At 33.0% G+C, this 19,003-nt stretch overlaps 1 protein-coding gene across 1 annotated transcript; it reads left to right on the top strand.

Moving 5' to 3' along the window:
* The first annotated feature begins 4,328 nt into the window (after positions 1-4,328).
* LOC130450532 (uncharacterized) lies at positions 4,329-14,685 on the top strand. Its single transcript, XM_056788992.1, has 4 exons — positions 4,329-4,353; positions 8,025-8,252; positions 10,485-10,660; positions 13,774-14,685. The coding sequence occupies exons 1-4, from the start codon at positions 4,330-4,332 to the stop codon at positions 14,531-14,533; spliced, it is 1,188 nt and encodes a 395-aa protein (XP_056644970.1). The 5' UTR covers position 4,329; the 3' UTR covers positions 14,534-14,685.
* Positions 14,686-19,003: the final 4,318 nt, after the last annotated feature.

Raw genomic sequence — 19,003 nt, 5'->3', positions numbered from 1 at the left:
CGTGTTGATATTTAAGTCTCTTCCTCCCGTTCTTACATGAACAAATGCATTTCCAATCTTTTACCACATAATTCAGATTAATTGTTATTTCATGAGAATGGGAATGAGACCTGACGCCTGTAGATACACATTTTTAATGGTTTTTTAATTTGTTCCTTCTAGGCAAGATTATACAATATGTCCTGCTTTAAAAACCTCTTCATTTTCTTTTATTGGTCTGCTTTCGACTCCAACTTGATGTTAAAAAGGGTTAGTTAAGTTTTGGTCATTGTCAAACCAAGTCTTAAGCCCAATTTTTTGTTCTAACTACCCAAACACGTTTAGGAAAATCACTGGAAACGCTTAACAAACTAAGCAGCATCAAACATCCTTACATATTGTCTTGTTGTTCACCGCTATAGAAGCCAAATTCAACGCCATCTAGTGACATGTGGTTTCTATAATGTAAACCTTTATAAGGTCAATAAATTGTGAATATCTTCTGACATTCGGATAAAATTATATGCCTCACATGAAAAGCTGATCATTTTTCTTTTCAATGTCACCAAGATAATAGTTTTCATGGGATTGCTTGCTGCCTTGTGCAGGGTTAATGAATGTAGCCTGTCCTTTTTCTTGTGGTAGAGTACTTTACATATTCCCACTTCCCTCTAAGATCAATTCCTTGTAATATTATGTTTCCTACAAAAGAATAAAGAACCCTTTTATGATAGTATATCAGCTTCTAGTCCAATCTGTCTTAGTACTTATAATAACTATGTTGTTTTGGTCTATTTCTTTAAGTATGCCTCCCTAATAATTTTTGTATCTGCTTCCAAAAAAATCAGCGCTTTAATTCATGCTTGACTAAACGACATAATTATTATTAACCTCTCTTTTTTATCTTGCAAATGAACTGGCTGCATTTCCCAATTGCGAAAATTGTCACAAAGAACCTGCAAATTTGAAGGTTACAAAATTTTTTTGTTTTGAACTCAACATATAAGAAAATAGATTTAAATGTACTGGAAACCATGAAAAAGCGGTTTTGGAATTGTGGAACAAAATCCATCGGAGGGATGAGTTTCGTTTTAAACTCTATGTAGACGACAGAGGCAAGTACTTCGTGAAAGAGATTAGACATTTCCTACACAAATTCCATTATACTTTATACTACCATTCTTAAGAAATTCTTCACGATGGACGAAATGTTACGTCATGATGTCGTGACAGCAAATGTACTATCGAGGTCATTGCGTATTGTTATGAACAAGTATAGGCCGTGAAGCCGGTTCTGTCAGGTTATTATGGAATTCTATAATTTGACGAAGTCGCGGCACGACTGATTTACTTTTTATAAACAGCGGAATTCGCTTAAGGTTTGTTTTTATATATGCTTTTATCTTAGTAGGCGGTTTGTTTACTTTCTGGAATTCAAAAAATTTTGTTACTGCTATATATATCGAGCTAGTTTAGCGGAGCTAAGTTTAGTATATAATAAATAGTGAATTTAAATAAATAATTTAAGTTAGCTAAGTATTAGTGAATGATTAATTATTATATAAGCTAGTTAAGGCTTAAGTATTCAAATAAATTGAATAAGTAAGTAACAGTGTATAAATAATTTTGTTTAAAGGGTTTTCTTCTACTTCTTGCTGCCTATATTCATGTTATATCTTATTTCTCCTTTTACTTCTACCTTATCAGGTGTGGGGCGAGTATTTTGGTTCCGGTTCATCTCATATCCAATCTTTCCATCCTACCTTTTTATTTAATCTAGAGTTTGCTTGGGGTTTGCTTGGCCTGGCTCCCCGGCATGTTTATTTTTTTCTCTTCCTTCTACATTCTTTATTGATAATGAATTGTAGGCACATTTCGTAATTGTAGAAATGTCACAAATAAGCATAAACCTTCATTGATGTCAACACTTATGAAAAATAGATTGGAATAGACAGAAGACGATAGAAAATTGAAATTAGAACAGTAGAGCAAAATCCATCTGATTGGTGAGCCCCGCTTTGTAGTCAATGACAGCTGGAATAAATACCTTTGTCAAAGTAATGACACATTTCATCTAGAATTTCTGGTATCCTTCATATTGTGAGGGTCGATGGCGGCCAAAGGTATGGTTATAAATTATAGATGGTACTGTCAATACCTATAAATATTCAACCTTTCTTAAGATATACTTTTTACCTAAGAGCATTGAAATTATTTGAGGACAATATCTTATGGTTAGCATGGATCTCGAGCAGCCCTAACCTATCGCCAAAGGAGACTCTCTGGCATGAAATGAAAAGATGTGCGAGCGTCTTATGCAAGATCGATGGAAGAAGTCAATGTCAGACATAGAGGAATATGTAGAATGAATATACGTCACAACATTATCAAGAATTGGTTAATACGATACCCTAGAGAATCAACGTCGTTATTAATGCATTTAAAGCTGTTAACGAAATGACAATGTCATTCGTGTGAAGTTTAATTATGTATAATAATTATCATTATGATTTGAACATACTTATGAATAAAATTTTTTTATGAAATAGTAGTATCAAAAAAGGGTGTACAAATTGTAATAGGACGGGGATTGCTTTATACATAGGATGTCAATTAATAATTTTGTCGTCAAACGGATACAATAAGTATCGGAGCACAGTCAAAAAAACATCTATCATGTTGAATATCCGCTCTTAATTCTCCTCAGACTCAATCAACTCAATTATATCTCAATTTAAAGGGCTTGATTTACTGATTGTTTTTAGATCAAAACGAACTCGAGATAGGAAAAAAGAAACCTATAAAAACATCGAAAATGAACGGGAAAAGAGTCGTTTCAGTATAACTTGAAGAGGGCGCATAAAATGACTTTGAATGCTTTATAACAAATCTAGGGATAAATACCGTGCAGCCAAAAAAAAGAAAGGATAGAACGGCCAGACGGATAGCCATTGGATTTTTATAAATTTTTTCAATATATAACAAGTATGAAGTGCGATAAATCTGTTTTTTTAAACATTATAGAAAACAAAAGTTTTTAGTTTCCGTGGCAGCAAGGAAAATATGTGAAATTGAAGGTGAAGACACAGTTCAAATGATACAGCTTTGGTTTAATCGTTTCTTTAGTAGAAATTTGACGTTTTGACGTTCGCGCTTAGGTCGTTCACCTGTGTGAGATAATTAGATTACAAGGAAAGCAGTAGAAAACGACCTTAGTACCAGAATTAGCCGATTAAAGTGCCGCCACACGAATTTACCCAGCTTTGAGTGAACCGTCGAGAGAGGTGTGTGGAGGTGCCCTGCCGATAGATAATCGTTTTAGCATTGTTACTTGCCATGAAGAATGGTTGTTAGACAAAGAGCAGTTACCATAACCAGTGGCAAAGAGAGGTCGATTTAAGCGGAAAGTCTTGTCGTATGTATGTCTGGTGGAATTACGAACATTTACAGTTTTTCGAAATGGTCGAGGTATCAATGCCGAGGTATACAGTGGATAACTGATGCGAATGTATGAAGTTTTATCGGAGTAATATTTAGATTTCGTTAACCAAAAGCCTTAAATCCTCTCATAACAAGACGATGCTAAACCACGTACTGAAAAGTTACGTGGAATAAGATCGAAGAACTTGGTGGAATTGAACTGCTACCAAATCCAGCATTTTGTTCAGACTTTGCATCGTCAGATTACCATATATTCTATTTATTTTTCTCATTATAATTATTTATAAAAATTTTTAATTAATTTTTAAAAATTATAAAAATACATGGACGCAAGTTTGGAAATTTTATTCTTAATTTCTTCAATCAATCACAGTTTTTTTATAATGCCGGAGCTTAAAATTCATTTTGTCTCAACTAATAATTGTTTATAATGTTAAGATATTCTATTACTAATTAAATGAGATCAAAACTAAAAGAATAAAGGATAGTTACACAAGATTTTGGTTGCAGTGAACAAGATTCATATGAAGTATGATTAATTAGTAGCAAAATTATTTGATATTGATTGGTACGAATGCCACAGTGAGCTTTGAAATGTTTATCACGCGTCTATCAAAATATAAACAACCCAATAAATAATTTTAATGTTATAAACAAACGATTAGATACATGGTAATAATGGGTTGATAAAAAACAGGTGACATATCAATTGAGGATGACTACAGTCTACTTTGAATATATTTCCATTGATATAATACTGCCAAATACTGATTGTATACGTGTCTAACAATGGCAATGTTGAGTTGTGGCGAAGTACAAAATTATAATATTGTCCAAATTACTGATGAGAGGCTGAGAAGGATAGTGGAAGAAAGCTTTGAAGTTGCTTTTATATTATGTAATAGAGAGATGGATGAGTTTAACGCATCTAAGGTAAAATAATAATAGTAAGGGTTCTAAATTTTATTTGTTTTAACTCAATGCTTCTATGTCTTGGACGAAGTATACAGCTGGAAAATATACCATAGAGTATTTTTGGTAAATGGCGAAAAAACTGAAAATGTAGTTGATAATATTTCGATATATCGAATTAAAAATATATAATGACGAATAATCTTTACTGGTGATATAATAATTTATCTTTTAGATGCACATTTCTAGAAAAATTCATTTGAATTTCAAGTTTTTTGAGAACCATTGACATACAAACACAAAATCTGTATTGTATTATATATAGTTTCAATGAATATACTACCAACTCACTTATGGTAGCCATAATGGTTAGTGATATACCTTGAAGTGTAAAATTTCTCGTACAATTGTTTCCCATTACTTTCTGTTTTGTTTTAAATTTTTTATTCATACTTTCGTCTTATGTCTTATAAGATTGTCTAATACTACAACACCCATTATTTTTTTACTTCCCTTTTTACACACCAAATGACCACTTTTTAACATCATGAGACATAAGTCCGATTATATGCATGAATTTTACCATTTTGTCATAGTTCAGTAACATTTATTGAAAATGACCAACATGCTATCTCAAGAGGTTGTTTCCCAAGTAATTTCGGTTTGTGTGAAATTTCCAACGCCTAAATTTGAATATGTCGTAACTTGTTAAGACTTATCTCTAATTATATGAGGGGTATAATTTCATTACTTTCTTTTAATGATTCTCTCTCTTTGTTTATTGACTACACTGTACAATTTCATTACAAATAGTATAGCTTGCGATAAATATGAAATTAGTATAAGACATTATTGCATATAAAAGCTTAAAGAAGCCGTGGCAACTAGGAAAATTGAAGGGGAAGACACAGTTAATGAGCGAACGGCACAGCGTTGGTTTAATCGTTTCAATAGTGGATATTTCATGCTTAAAAATCGTTCGCGCTCATGTCCATGGGATATTGATGTTACAAAGGAAATAGTAGGAAACCAACCTAGTACCAATAGACATCGATTAGGAGTCCATTGGACTATCTAAAGATACCATACATTGCCATTTGAAATCATTAGATGAGATCTACGAAAGTTGTCGATTAGTGCCTCACGAATTAACTGAGATTCAAGGGAAACGTCGAGGAGATGTATGTAAACAGCTTGCTTGCCTGAAAGATGATTTCTTTATTAGACGCATTGGATAGACAAACATGAAAGAATTACCAAAGGATTTACCAAAATCCGTCGCAAAGAGGATTTAGTGTGCTTCCAAATCATTCCAGATGGCCGAGCTATCAATGCCGAGGGATATAGTGGATATCTGATGCATATGTATGAGATTTTGTCGGAGAAATATCAGTTAACCGTAAACGCATTACAACAAGACAATGCTACATCATATACTTCGTGTGTTACGCAGAATAAGATCAAAGAACCTGGTGGTATATTCCTACCAGCATTCAGTCTGGATCTTGCACCGACTGATTAATTATATTATTTTAGTATCTTGTTGTAGTATCAAGTTTCCCTTTCTTCTCTCCTAAAAATCGACTATTTTCTTTGATAGTTCATCATATTTTAAAATTTTTCAAGAGGTCGCTCAGAATTTTTTAGACATTCTAGACTTTACGTGTCCAATATCAAAGGTTCTAAATATATTTATGTGTCTAAGACGAGAACATGGAGAGATCAATCAGAAAATACTATTATCAAACGGATTCAACATTTAACTTTAATTCCATGCTCTAGTGTTGTACAAATGAGGTATGTTATGGATGATACACCAAACGCCAAGTTGAGAAAAGTTGACTAAGTAACCAAAGATGTTGTTCGACGTTAGCAGCACTGCAAAGCTAATGCAGTAGCCTCTGTTGGCCATAAATATATTCCCCAAATAAAAAATGCTGCCATCCCATATTCAATTACACCAAAAATAAGCAGAAAATTATTCACCTTTTGAATTTGTGGTTTTTGGTGACGAGGATAACATACAATATCGTAAAAATAGGTGGTCTATAGATGAGGTTTATCGTTAGAAACCCCATTTTTGGTCCACGTTTCATTGACGGTCACGTGATAGTACTGTATCTTTTTTCTTGAAAATCATTTGCCACTATCAATGAAACGTTTTCCATCTAACATTTGGCAAAGAATCAAGTTTTCACACGATAATAATTTTCCTGGCAAGAGGATAGGCAAAGGAGGACCATCTGCACGATTAACTTTATCACTGGACAAGATTTTTTTATGTGGATAGTGGATAGCAGGATAAACCAAGAAAGTGCAACAGTAGTGACGAATAAATGTTGTAAAATGTGACAAATTCATTTGAAAATCGAATACAAACTTGTAAGACGTTCTAGGTGAACAAATCCACCATATAGCTTGACAATATATATTTCGGAAATTAATAAATTTATGTATTTTATATATTGGAAATACTTAATACTTAAAAATATAAAATTAATGCAAAACAATGATATACTTTTTAGATAGCCTCATATACATATGTTCGTGGATGATTTATGTAACAATTAATTTGAAATCTAGATAGTATTTAATTTACTAAGCATAATAAAAAGTTATTTCTTCACTAGTTAACCATATAAAGAGTGTTTATTTCGTGGAATGGGGTAGCTGGTCACATATTTTCTGAGTCACTTTTCTCAAAAGGATAAAACCCATTTCAAGTTTTTAAATACTTATATATTTAGCAAAACTTTTATATAAAGATAAACGATAAAATGAGATACAAATATTTATAATCGACAATATGAAGAACTCATATTTTTCCAAAATAAAAGATTAATACTCATTAGGCTTTACAATCTTCACAAATGCCAAATCGATATTCTGCTCACACATATTTCGGGCAAACAGCTCAAAAATGACGTAGAGTTGTTGGGACAGAACATCCTCTGGATATCCAAGGTTGTCACGAAGAGATTACTTCAATTTTTTGGAGGAACACTGTTTTTCTGCGCTTCTCTTCACGTGACTCTCTACTAAGAATATCATAGAAAATTCTTAATAGATATCATCTCATCATCATTATTCTCTATTCTCCCCTTCTATGGGTGGTATATCTATGGCTTCAGTACTTTCAGCGTTCTTAGAGTTTGCTATATCCTCCAGTAGTTCTTTCCATGTTATTTCGACAGATATTAAATCATTCACTAGGATACCGTCTTCGTCTTCGCTATATTCTTCATTCAAAAATAGTTTTTTCAATCTATTTTCATTTCCTTCATCCTTGTGTAATGAATCCCATAGTTTCTTGTCATGAAGGGGGTGTGTTCGTCCATACAACATCATTTTTCTCTAAGCTGGTTATTTTTTTCTTCTATTTTCCTATAATTTTAATGATTAGACCATCATTAAGTGGAGATTAATATCTGGAGCAAGGATTATTTTAACCGAAAAGCACTTGTCCCTTGATACTGTTAACAAATACTGAAACGCAGAGCTCTGTACCTTTAACACGAGCAAGAGTGTTGGAAAAAATCATTACGCCTGGTTCATGGGCCACCCCACGTTGGAGTACTAGGATTAAACTGAAAACTGACTTTGAAAGTTCCTGTATGGAAATATCGTTTATTACTATGGCTTGACACTACTATTTGAAACATTTTAATGAATTGTTTTGAATCTGTTTCTAGATATTTGATATTTTCGCTCAAGTTTTTACTACTGCCAACGTTCTGAATACCGCTTACTGGCCATTCTTTTCTGCTGTCAATGGACACTGCTTATGTGTCTGTGGTCGTTTCGGAATACCTTGCAGACATATTAAAAGTGATGGTCATTGGATAGATATGCAGCCCATTGCACATGATACATGTTCAGCTGTGTTTTATCCAAAAAGATATGGTCCAATTTTAATACAGGTAGGTCCTAATTAGCTTTTGGTATCACCATTGCTCGCGTTGACTTTTACGTAGATCTGGGTACAGAAAGTAATGAAACACGTATAAGTATGAAAAAGGGTACTCAGTCAAGGTTAAAATATCGCACATTTTTGATGAATTTTTGAAGCTTGACATTATGAAAGACTCAAGGCTGCTACTTACCGAAACTAAACATTTTCTTTTCTACTGCCTACTGTCTGTAATATATTTCATCCATCCAAAGCAACAGTAACTTTCAAATTACTGATAGCAACCAAAATCTGCAAGACGAGTTACCAAAAGGAGACGAGACAAAATTGGTTTTACCAATCAGCTTTTATAATTGACATTTGATTAGTTTATTAAATGAAAAGAAACCAGATTTATTCTTAGAATTACAACTTATAGGCAATAGCGATCAAATCAATAAAGTAGGAACTGCGAAATATTGCAAGAATCAATCAGCTGATTTTTTTGCGCATGGTTGTAATAAAGACCTTTAATGCCTTATTTTGCGCGCTTGTTTCATGTCAAACAACAATAACATGATTTTAAATATGTCTACGTGGAGCTCCAGGTTTATATCGCGCACAAAGAAAAGGGAGAGACAAATCAGAAGACCGATTTAATTGAAAAACGTAACTGATAGAAACAGGTCGTGATTAATTTTTATATACGAGGCATACTTTTTAAGTAAGTACCGTTTTGGATTTAAAAAAAGAAGTATCGCAAAGATATCGCAATAATTTTATTTTTACATGAAAGCCTGTACCTTAATCTACTTTTCTACATAATATCCGTGAATATTGAGGTACTTGTCAAAACGTGGCACCAGTTTTTGGATACCCTCCTCATAAAATTCTGCCGCCTGACTTGTTAACCACTGTATCACAACTGTTTTGATTTCGTTATCGTCTTGAAGATGCTGACCACTCAGGTGTTTTTTCAAGTGCAGGAATAAATGGTAGTCGCTGGGCGCCAGATCAGGGCTGTAGGGAGGATGATATGGAGTTTCCCATTGAAAAGATTCGATGAGATCTTTGATCCGATTAGCCACATGCAGGAAACGATACCCTTACTCAACTTGCCACGTCTTTTGTTCTGGATTGCACGACGCAGATTGATCAATGTCTCACAATAAGACGCTGCCTTGATTGTCTCATTACTAGGCCGAAACTCCACTAGCAATACTCCTTTTCTGTTCCAAAAAACTGTGCACATGATTTTCCGGGCAGAAATTGTTTGCTAAAACTTCACTTTTTTGGGTGATGATGAATGTCGCCATTCCATGGATTGTTGTTTCGATTCTGGTGTGACGTAGGCCACCTATGTTGCGTCACCAGTAACAATTTCGTCTAAAAAATCTTCACCTTCATCGTGGTACCGCTTAAGGAAAGTCAATGCAATGCCTAAATGTTGGGTTTTGTGTAAATCCGGCAACATTTTTGGAACTCAACGTGAACACAATTTCCGGCCACAATGCGATACAAAACACAACGAGAATATTGAGGAAAGTATTCGCACAATGATGAAATTGTAAAGCGGAACGCCGACCTTGGGGTTGCGGCGGCAGAATCGCAAAACGGTACTTACTTAAAAAATATGCCTCGTATGATTTCATCAAAGAAATCAAATCTAATACTTTATTTTGTGAATATGACAATCGTACGAAAGCTTCATGGGACATTCGTTATTTCGACAAATGTTAGGTTCACATGGAAAGAACCAATTTTTAAGGAGCTGAACGAAGAAGACACCTAAACCATGTAAGAAGGGGATAATATAAAATAGTTTTTCGTTATTCCCAAAGGAATTCACCATTCTTTCGGAGTAAAAATTATATTTTACGTTAATCCAAGTAATTAACTTACTGTTTCGTTCAAATTCACGTAGCAAGTTCCAACGTAAATGAGTGACAAACATTAATTAGATCATGATGTAGTTATATATCGCACTTCCGCTCAAATAGCGTCATAACTCAAAAAATTAGGAAACCTCTTTTAATTTATTATTGGTGCTAGAAAAATTGGAAATCTTATCTCAAATAATGTTTAGTAAATAGTTGTTATCGCGGTAACTTTGTGAGTTTTTGAAATCCGAAAAGTGAAAAATAAAATTTGAATTAATTTCAAACGCTTATTACTTGGTAGATTGTTTCTTTGACTTATGACACTATTTGAGCGGAGGTGTGATATGTACTCTTTTATTTTGTCTAAAATAATATTTTTTTAGGATTACGAAATTTTTATAAAAACCGTTGATGGCAGTGGGCATTATAATATAGGGATTATACTCAGCTTACAGTACAAAGAAAATGAGCGAGGTAGATTACGTCGAGAAAAAGCTGCAGGAGATACATTACAAAAAAACGATAGAAAGAAACCATTTCATGTTTCAATATTTTCCAGGTATGTAATCAATACAAACTATGAACAACACCACATAGCAGCCCTATAAAAATTATCATCATACCTTAGGTACTCACAGAAAGGTTTCTTAAGATGCTAAAAAAGTGGAAGAGACAAAACTGACCAACAAAGCTGAGTGCTTATTTGATAAACTATTGCAGCTTTGCAACTACCGAGTCAGCCCTACAAGTCGTCAAATATCCTTTCCTAATTGGCTACCTGCCAAATATTGAGCCTGCAGTGAGGAACTTGAAAGTAGAAATCCAAGACCCTGTTAACAAATACAAAAGGCAGGATATGCTAACCAGGAGCAGTACGTTGCCCCCCCCCCATGAATATTCTTGTTAAGCAGCCTCAGTCCAACAAGTTCTCATCTTATTTTCATCTAAACCTTTACGAGATCTTGTCAGTGAATGGAAGCCAAGAAAGTGCTAAACGTCAAAAAATAGTCTGGTCAACATTCTCTTGTGCACCGCAATGGATTGGTACGAGATGGAGAAGTTTCCCTTCCAACCACGAAACGACATCCGTTAAGAAATGAGGTAGAGCAAGGCATTTCTCTTCTAGTCGATAAGCTGGGTCAAAAAGCTCTATCATTCAATGAATTAGAGTTGTGGTGTGATGAATTAAATATAATACAAATAAGGCGTGACACTTGCTTGTTGCTTTCGTCTATATAAAATGAGGCCTTAGCATAGCCGCATACGTTGCAAAGTGTCTATTCAGAACAATTTTACAATATGAAATTCTTGAGTAACAAAATTAAAAACAAGAAATATCAGTCTATATTGGGCATAACACATCTTGCTAATAATCTCTTGAGTATCCTTCCAGAGGCTGTTTTTACTGATACTACTCTAACGACACCGTCTAGTCCTGGGCTGAAGTTCTGTTACATGATCCATGAGCCAATTTAAAGGTGCTGTATTATCTTCCTTCAATATTACCATACGAATCTATCTTGACAATGTTGGTAACATCATTTTTCCATTTGTTTCGATGTTGGAGCTGCGCTAGATAATCACGTGACCAGCGTCTCAAAAACTGCTGCAAAATAACATAAAAAAATTAACGCACAAAAAAGTAATAAAAATCAAAAGTTCTAAATTTAAAATTTGCACCGAAAATTGAATGCGACGCTTGGAAACTGTGATTTAATAGTCCAATCAATTACCGTTTTTCCGTGTATTTATCCGATACAGCACCGATTTTCATAAAAATTAGGAATCAGGTTCTGCTTACTCTTTTTTCAAAATTTATCCTGTACCGAGGGCTGCTTTTTTCCGGGGGCGAAAAATGTTTTATTGAAAATAAGTGCGGAAACCTAAAAATTTGATTAATTCTAAGCAACATTTGTGTTAGTAAGTTTTTTCTGAAAGTCAATACTTTTCGAATTATTCACGAGGGAAATTGTCACTTTTTTAGATTGTTTTTCGCGAATAAGTGGCAAAATATGCATTCAATCGAGAAACCTGAGTAGTGACCAAAATTGTAGCTTACGTGTATCTATGATTTATGCAGATCCAATACAAACAGAATTATTGTTTAATGAAATGTAATTATTATTTTCAAACGCCAAAATGGAAAGTTTATATGCACAATAACCGGAAACTAATGCATTTTTCGCGGAAAAATTATTTTTTAAGAAAGTTCCCAGCTTTAAAACTAAGCGAGTTATGAAGAAAATAAAGTCAATTCCTATTTTTCCGTTGCAAAAAATAGCGATAATCTCACCCTCTCTTCCACCTCATTTGACAAAATTTACAATTCGCTTTATTCATATTCTCTGCTCTGCTCTGAGTATTTGACCCGTTTAAAGTATTTATTTAAAAAAAAAATTGAGCTTGAAGTGAGAAAATTATTTTCGTTATTTAACGAAAAATAGTTTTCTAAAAAATATCTCGAAAACTATTATTGATACACAATATTTTGTAGAGTAGAAAGCTGCTTGATTTGGTTTTCTTAAAATTTTTTTTCTGTAGGATAAAAATTGAGTAAGATATGGTCATTTAAAGTTCGCGCAAAGTACTTTTTTGGGCATTTTTGGCATTAGCCTTTTCAAAATAAGATCTGAAAAAAATTGTATTTAAATAAGCATATAGCTTTTTAAAAAATCTACAAAATGGTTTGTTAGAGAGTTGATTGCTTAAAAAGTAACCGAATAATAGGGAAAAAGCAAAATGATGCTCCGTGTACATGTGTTTAAACCTGGTCGAGTAGCTTGGCTGACGAAATAGTTTCGCACGTACGAGGAGCAGTGTATAATAGTGAAGAGGATGTGTATAGTAGTAGTGTAGAAAGAAGACCAAAAAGAGCTAGACAATTTGAAACATCTGTTAACATATACATATATTCTCTGTACACTGTGTATTTAACGTATTTACAGATAATTATACGCTTAAAACTAGTATTTTATGAGCCTAACCCCCGGCAAAAGCTTAAATTTAAAGTAGAGGGTAGGCAGAAGCCAAATCCAAATTTTTATGCAATTCGACACTGTTTAATCAATTAAATAACTATTTGATAAGATGTTAATTATTATTTTTTAATGATATCTGTTATAAGGGGTGGTTGTCTGATACAAATATGATTTAAATTGCTAAAAAGCAGCCCTCGGCTAAGGGTAGATTTTGAAATCTTTACTGTATGGGATAAATACACAGTTTACCCGTTTTTTACCGTCATTGATTGGACTATAAATCTCGTCCTGGATTAGGATCCGTAATCGGATGATAAGTGATTTACTTTAACCCGGGTTGAAGTTTCCGGAAAATGCTTACGTATTATCTTAAATTGAAATTGACGTCTGCGTTGGGAATATGTTTCCTCAAGAGGACATTTTCATTGTTGAATTATTACAACTGAAAACGACCTTGAAGACTTGATAACCACTATGGCTCATGGACTAACAATTTAGTATAGATAACGAGTTTTTTCACTAGAAGCAATTAACTATTTTCATAAGTTAAGTTGGTTGAACGTTGAATTAATCAATATTTACATTTATAATATTAGTAGGATTATAATTTGAAGCAATTAATTTGTTGAAACATTTGAATCTAGTTACGATGATACTCAAAATATATTTCTAAAACATTATTTTTGTTTTTTAGATTCTATACAATGAACCAGTACTACGCACCGTTTTTTACTGTAATGTTTAATCCAAGTCCATTTTTCTTCGACGCATACGGTACAATTTTCAAAAACCTGATTCAGCTGCGATCTAAACAATTTCTATCTAATCATAGAGAACATCGTCAATCCTGGTGTATAACCAATAGTCAAATGCCTTCTTTTACTTTCATTCCATCCTACGTAAATTTACCAGTTTTCAAGTTTCCAACGCAACTTTATGTTTTTAATCACGTACAACGTAAACAAAATAGAATGATGGATAAGAGTGTACAAACAGACGATGGGCAGAATGTTTCTGGAATAATAGTGAATCATTTTTCGTTGAATGACAGATCTAGTCGTACATCTTTACAATCATCAGCTGCAACTGGATTCAACTGTCCCTCAAGTGAACATATTGCTGCAATAAGAAACCGCCCTTCTTGGACATTGAACTTAGAACTTGATTCTAGTTTTCTAAGTAAATCTTTCGATAATTTCAAGAATGACTTTCCATTTTTGGATCTGCCAAGCTCAAGTATGAATATCAGACAAGATCAGAATCAACCAAAAATTCAATTGGATGAGAATTTGTATAATAAAGTTCCAGTTTTGCATGCTTCGTCACCAACGCCTATGACCGATAGTGAATTCGACGAAGAATTTCAACTTACCGAAAGTGATATAAAAGGGGATATACAAGGAAACGATGGAGATTTAGATTGGTGGAATATTAAAAATTTAACTTTGTTTTAAATTATTTTTATGTATTTGATAATAATAATATATTTATATACTCTATAAACGATTTTACGATCGTAATAAATAAGGAAACTCAAATATGCAAATGGAAAATCCAAAATATGCGAGTAAATATGCAAATCATGTATTAAAATTATGCATTTATTGCACCGTAAATAAATCGAAGTTCTCAATAAAAAAAATTTGTCACCTGTCTGATTATAGAAATTTATCAATGGAAAAACTTCTATCCACATATAATGGGGACATTTTTATAACTGCTGAGTAATGCAGGAATCATTCCCTCTGAAATATTAGCTACTTGGCTAATTAATTGAAATTCACAATTTTTTTCAATCAAATTTTTGAAAGTTTAAAAAATTATGCCTCTTGTTTTACCTATGACATTTTGACCCATGCAGAGGAGCAACTCCTATATCAGGGTCAACTCCAACAAACCTTCCTCCTATAAGAAATTACCCTTATACTACCTAAAAATTTTCCAAAGAATCTCTCTCTTTCTACCTCAGCGACATTTTCAAAAGCTGTTTCAGAGAGTTTTATCAGTTTTTTACTATAGGTAAATGCCAAATTAGATTCCTATTTTTGTGTTATTGTTCTGGTTTTCATAAACGAAAGCTGTCGTCTTATTTTCGTTTTTTTGATAATTTCTCAATATCAGTAGGGGATTGAAAATATTCGCCAGACAATTCTGGAATTGAATCTTTCAGCTGACAACAATTCTCGCAATAGAAAAGCGGTTTCGAACCAAGTACCCCATCTTGTAATAATAGGTTGAGGTGGAAGAAGAGAGTTGGGTAATTTTTCTTTATGTAACTAGATGTTTTTTATATTTGAAATTAGATCACTTACAAAAATATTTTTAAAGCATGGGTAAGGCATGGATAGGAAATTTTGCCCAGCCTTTTTCATGTGCGGTACTGCATCTAACAAAATGATCACAAAATTATCTTCAGGAACAAGCTCAGGAAAAAAATGTTGAAAAAGTCTTTTCTTTTCTTTAGAAGCAATGTATTGATGAAACCACCAATTTCAGAAGACGTTATATTGCTTATTTATTGATAGGTGTTCTTAGCGACGACATTTTGCGTCTGTAACTCTTGAAAAAATAGCACGTATCGACCGCCATTTGTATTGAATACACAAAACTAACTATTTGAACGCATGCAGAACAGTAACACTCTGTCCCATTTTGGTTGAGATTTCACTCTCAGCTATAATTAAAGATATAGACCCTGCATCACTTTTTTGTAAAACTTTTAAAGCCACAAACAGAAATATTATAACTACTTTTGTTCCTTAAATACAAGACGAATACAAAAATGTTCATTTTTGGAGATGTCATTATTTCTCAGATCCTGTACAAGATGCAAAAAAATAAAAACTGCTTATAATAGATATTTTTACATAAAAGTCTGTGGCGTATTTGAAAATTTCTTTCGAGCACTGTATTCAAGATTGGTCACAAATTGGTAGTTTTTGAATGGAACACCATGTATATTTTAACGTAAAATTTTGTAATTTTTTTCTGAATATATTGATGAATCGCAACCTAATCTTCAGATTCAAAATTCAGAAAAATCCCCGTTTGTTTATTTAATTGTAAGCCATGAATTCTTACATGCATTTTATGATTACTTAAAACGCCATGTGATTTAAACCTGTTTATTCAATTATATTCTAAACATAAACTCAAAATATCACACTTCAGCATTAATTTAAAAATGTTGAAAACAAAAAAAATATATCGGTTCAGATTCAACATTAAAAACTCTAATTACAAGAATCAAATTAGAAAATGACTTATAAAGACGGTAAATCTAATAAAATTGTTCAAACTGTCGTCCATTTTGTCTTATACATAAACCACATACAGTTTCAATTCGCCTTTATGCATTTAAAATCGTAGAGGGTTGCCTTTGTAAGTTTCTAAATGCTTCTTCAGTTGAGATTTAGAGTTTATCTATATTATTATACCGATTTGCATATATCTTATTTTTTAAGTATGACCATACAAAGAAATCTATAATACTTAAGTCCGGTAACCTCGGGGGCCATCTGATTGGCCCGTATGTGTCATTCCAGCGTTTACTAAAATGACCACTTAAATATTCTCTAGCTACTCTTGAATTATGAGCGGGTGCTCTATCTTGCTGGAAATATATCTGATGTCGCTGTTCCAAAGGTATGTCCTCCAGCAACTCTGGCATATTATTTTGTAATATATTTAGATATAGTTGGGCAGTTAAGTTACCCTCAAAAATTGTATATTCAATTTTAGTGCCCAATACAAAACATGAAACATTAAAACCAAATCGGCCTTGTTGCTGTCGTTCAAAAGTAATATGTTGGTTTCCTTGATACCAATGTCTTACATTTTGCCTATTAAATATGTCACTGCTTCTTGTATGGGATTCGTCAGACCATTTTACCTTTTTTCCAAAATCCGGATTTGAAAATTTCAATCCTTTAAATAGATCGCCAGGATGCAATTCTTGAACAAGATTAACCTTATACATTTTATAATATCGTACTTTTCAAAATTTTAAAATTCCTTATTTTTATCGTCAGCCAACTTTTATGCACGGGTGAAAGAATTCATGGCCTTATATTAAATAAACAACAACAGAAATATAGATTTTCCTGATTTTTGGATCCGAAAAAATTTCACTTTAAAATATATAGGGTGTTCCATTGAAAAAACACACTTGTGTCCAATCTTAAACACAAAACTCCAAAAAAATTTTTGAGTACGCCTGACAGTTATGTCAAAATATCTATTATAAGTAGTTTCAATTCTTATACAGAACCTGAGAAATCTCCATAAGTGAGCATTATTCGTTTCGCGTTGTATTTCAGGAACAAAAGTAGTTGGAATATTTCTGTTTGTGGCTTTAAAAGTTTTACTAAAAAGTGATACAGGGTTGTGAATACCGCATTTCTATATCTTTGTTAATATGGCTTAATCTATACTGAGACAGAACTGACTTTAGGTCATTTTTTAATAATAATTAATAAAATCGCGCAATTCAAAGCACAAAATAAATAAGAGCTGACACAAATTGGTCTACATCTACATTCAAACCGTCCAACAGAACATAAAAGTTAAGGGTATAAGACTACTTGTTTTTAGTTTTAGAACGGGAATACTCATACACAGGGCTGGATTAAGATTTATAAGGCCCGGGGCTAAAATAATGACGGGGCCCCCTTAAGGAATTCGAAAACCCGGAAAAATTCACAAAATAATATCAAAACGTTAGATTTGTGGTATCAACACATGAAAAAATACAAATATTTTCCAAATTATGGGGCCCTCTTGGACCTGGGGCCCGGGACTATAGCCCCCCCCCCCAAGCCCCTAGCTTAATCCGGCCCTGCTCATACATTTTCTTCGAACCGTTTGATTCTCTATTTTAAGATTAGTTTTTCATATTTAGGTTTCTATATTAATAAATATAAAAAGTGAGAGAGAGTACTGATGGTTGACAGTTTTAAACGCGATAGTTTACCTTTACTTCCTTGTGAATTCAACAGTTTGGTGATATAATGAGGAAGCTAGAAACTACCTGTGGATAAGGTAGTTTCTTGGACTAAAAAATGTCTGTAATTTACACAATTCTTTAGAATATTATTTCAGATTGTCAACCATTAGTATTTTATCTTGTTTAGTTAATAAATATTTTATTATTGCGAAAAATATTTTAAATAATAAATTTATATATTTCAAAAAAACGTTTTATTAACAATGATTAGTACAGAATAAATTATTCAACGGTTTCCAATTTTCCTTTGTCCAATTATCTTGTTATTAATTACTTTCATCATTTGATCGGTCTTTTTTGTAATTCCTGTAGACCTTTTCGATTTCTGTTCGGTGGAAGATTTTTCTTTTGTTCCTTTGCTTGTCGAAACTTTCCCCGATTTCTCCTTGGATTTTACAGCATCAGACAGAGGTAATATATATTCGTCCGTTCCATCTACTTTCTGTTTTTTCTTTTTAATCTTTTTTGGACCATTGACGATGACGCCCATAAGTTTGATTCTACCTTCCTCGACATTGTACATTAACGGTTGTAAAGTTAACAATGTTTTACCTTTTTCAGTTTTTGCATGCGTACATTTGAAGACGTTCCCCTGGAAAAGAAATTGGTAATTTAATTTGGCAATGTTTTTTATGGAATCATCCTTATTGCCTTAATTTAGCTGCTATCTGTTGTGAATTCAGACAACTGAGAAAGAGCGTACTTAAATACGTTTCTGGGTACTAAAAGCTTCAAAACAGTTGACATACATTGTGAAATGTAAGTGAATATATAAAAAGGGGACAGTAAAGTAGAACATAACACAAATTCTCTCCAGAAGTGTTGTTCACGAGATTTAAGCAAACGCTTAAATCATTCGAAATTTTATTCAAACTATTCGTCAAGATAGTTGCTGGTTGTATGTGTTTTTGTTGTTAAT

The sequence above is a fragment of the Diorhabda sublineata genome, chromosome 11 (assembly GCF_026230105.1).
Source record: "Diorhabda sublineata isolate icDioSubl1.1 chromosome 11, icDioSubl1.1, whole genome shotgun sequence".
Classification (NCBI taxonomy): Eukaryota; Metazoa; Arthropoda; class Insecta; order Coleoptera; family Chrysomelidae; genus Diorhabda; species Diorhabda sublineata.
Note: the sequence above shows the minus strand (reverse complement) of the source record. Positions and strands in the feature narration are given on the sequence as shown.

Coding starts and splice junctions, on each gene's coding strand:
- LOC130450532 (XM_056788992.1), top strand. CDS start 4,330: ATGGATGAGTTTAACGCATCTAAG. Junction 4,354..8,024: donor ATGAGTTTAACGCATCTAAG/GTAAAATAATAA, acceptor ATCTGTTTCTAG/ATATTTGATATTTTCGCTCA. Junction 8,253..10,484: donor ATGGTCCAATTTTAATACAG/GTAGGTCCTAAT, acceptor ATATTTTTTTAG/GATTACGAAATTTTTATAAA.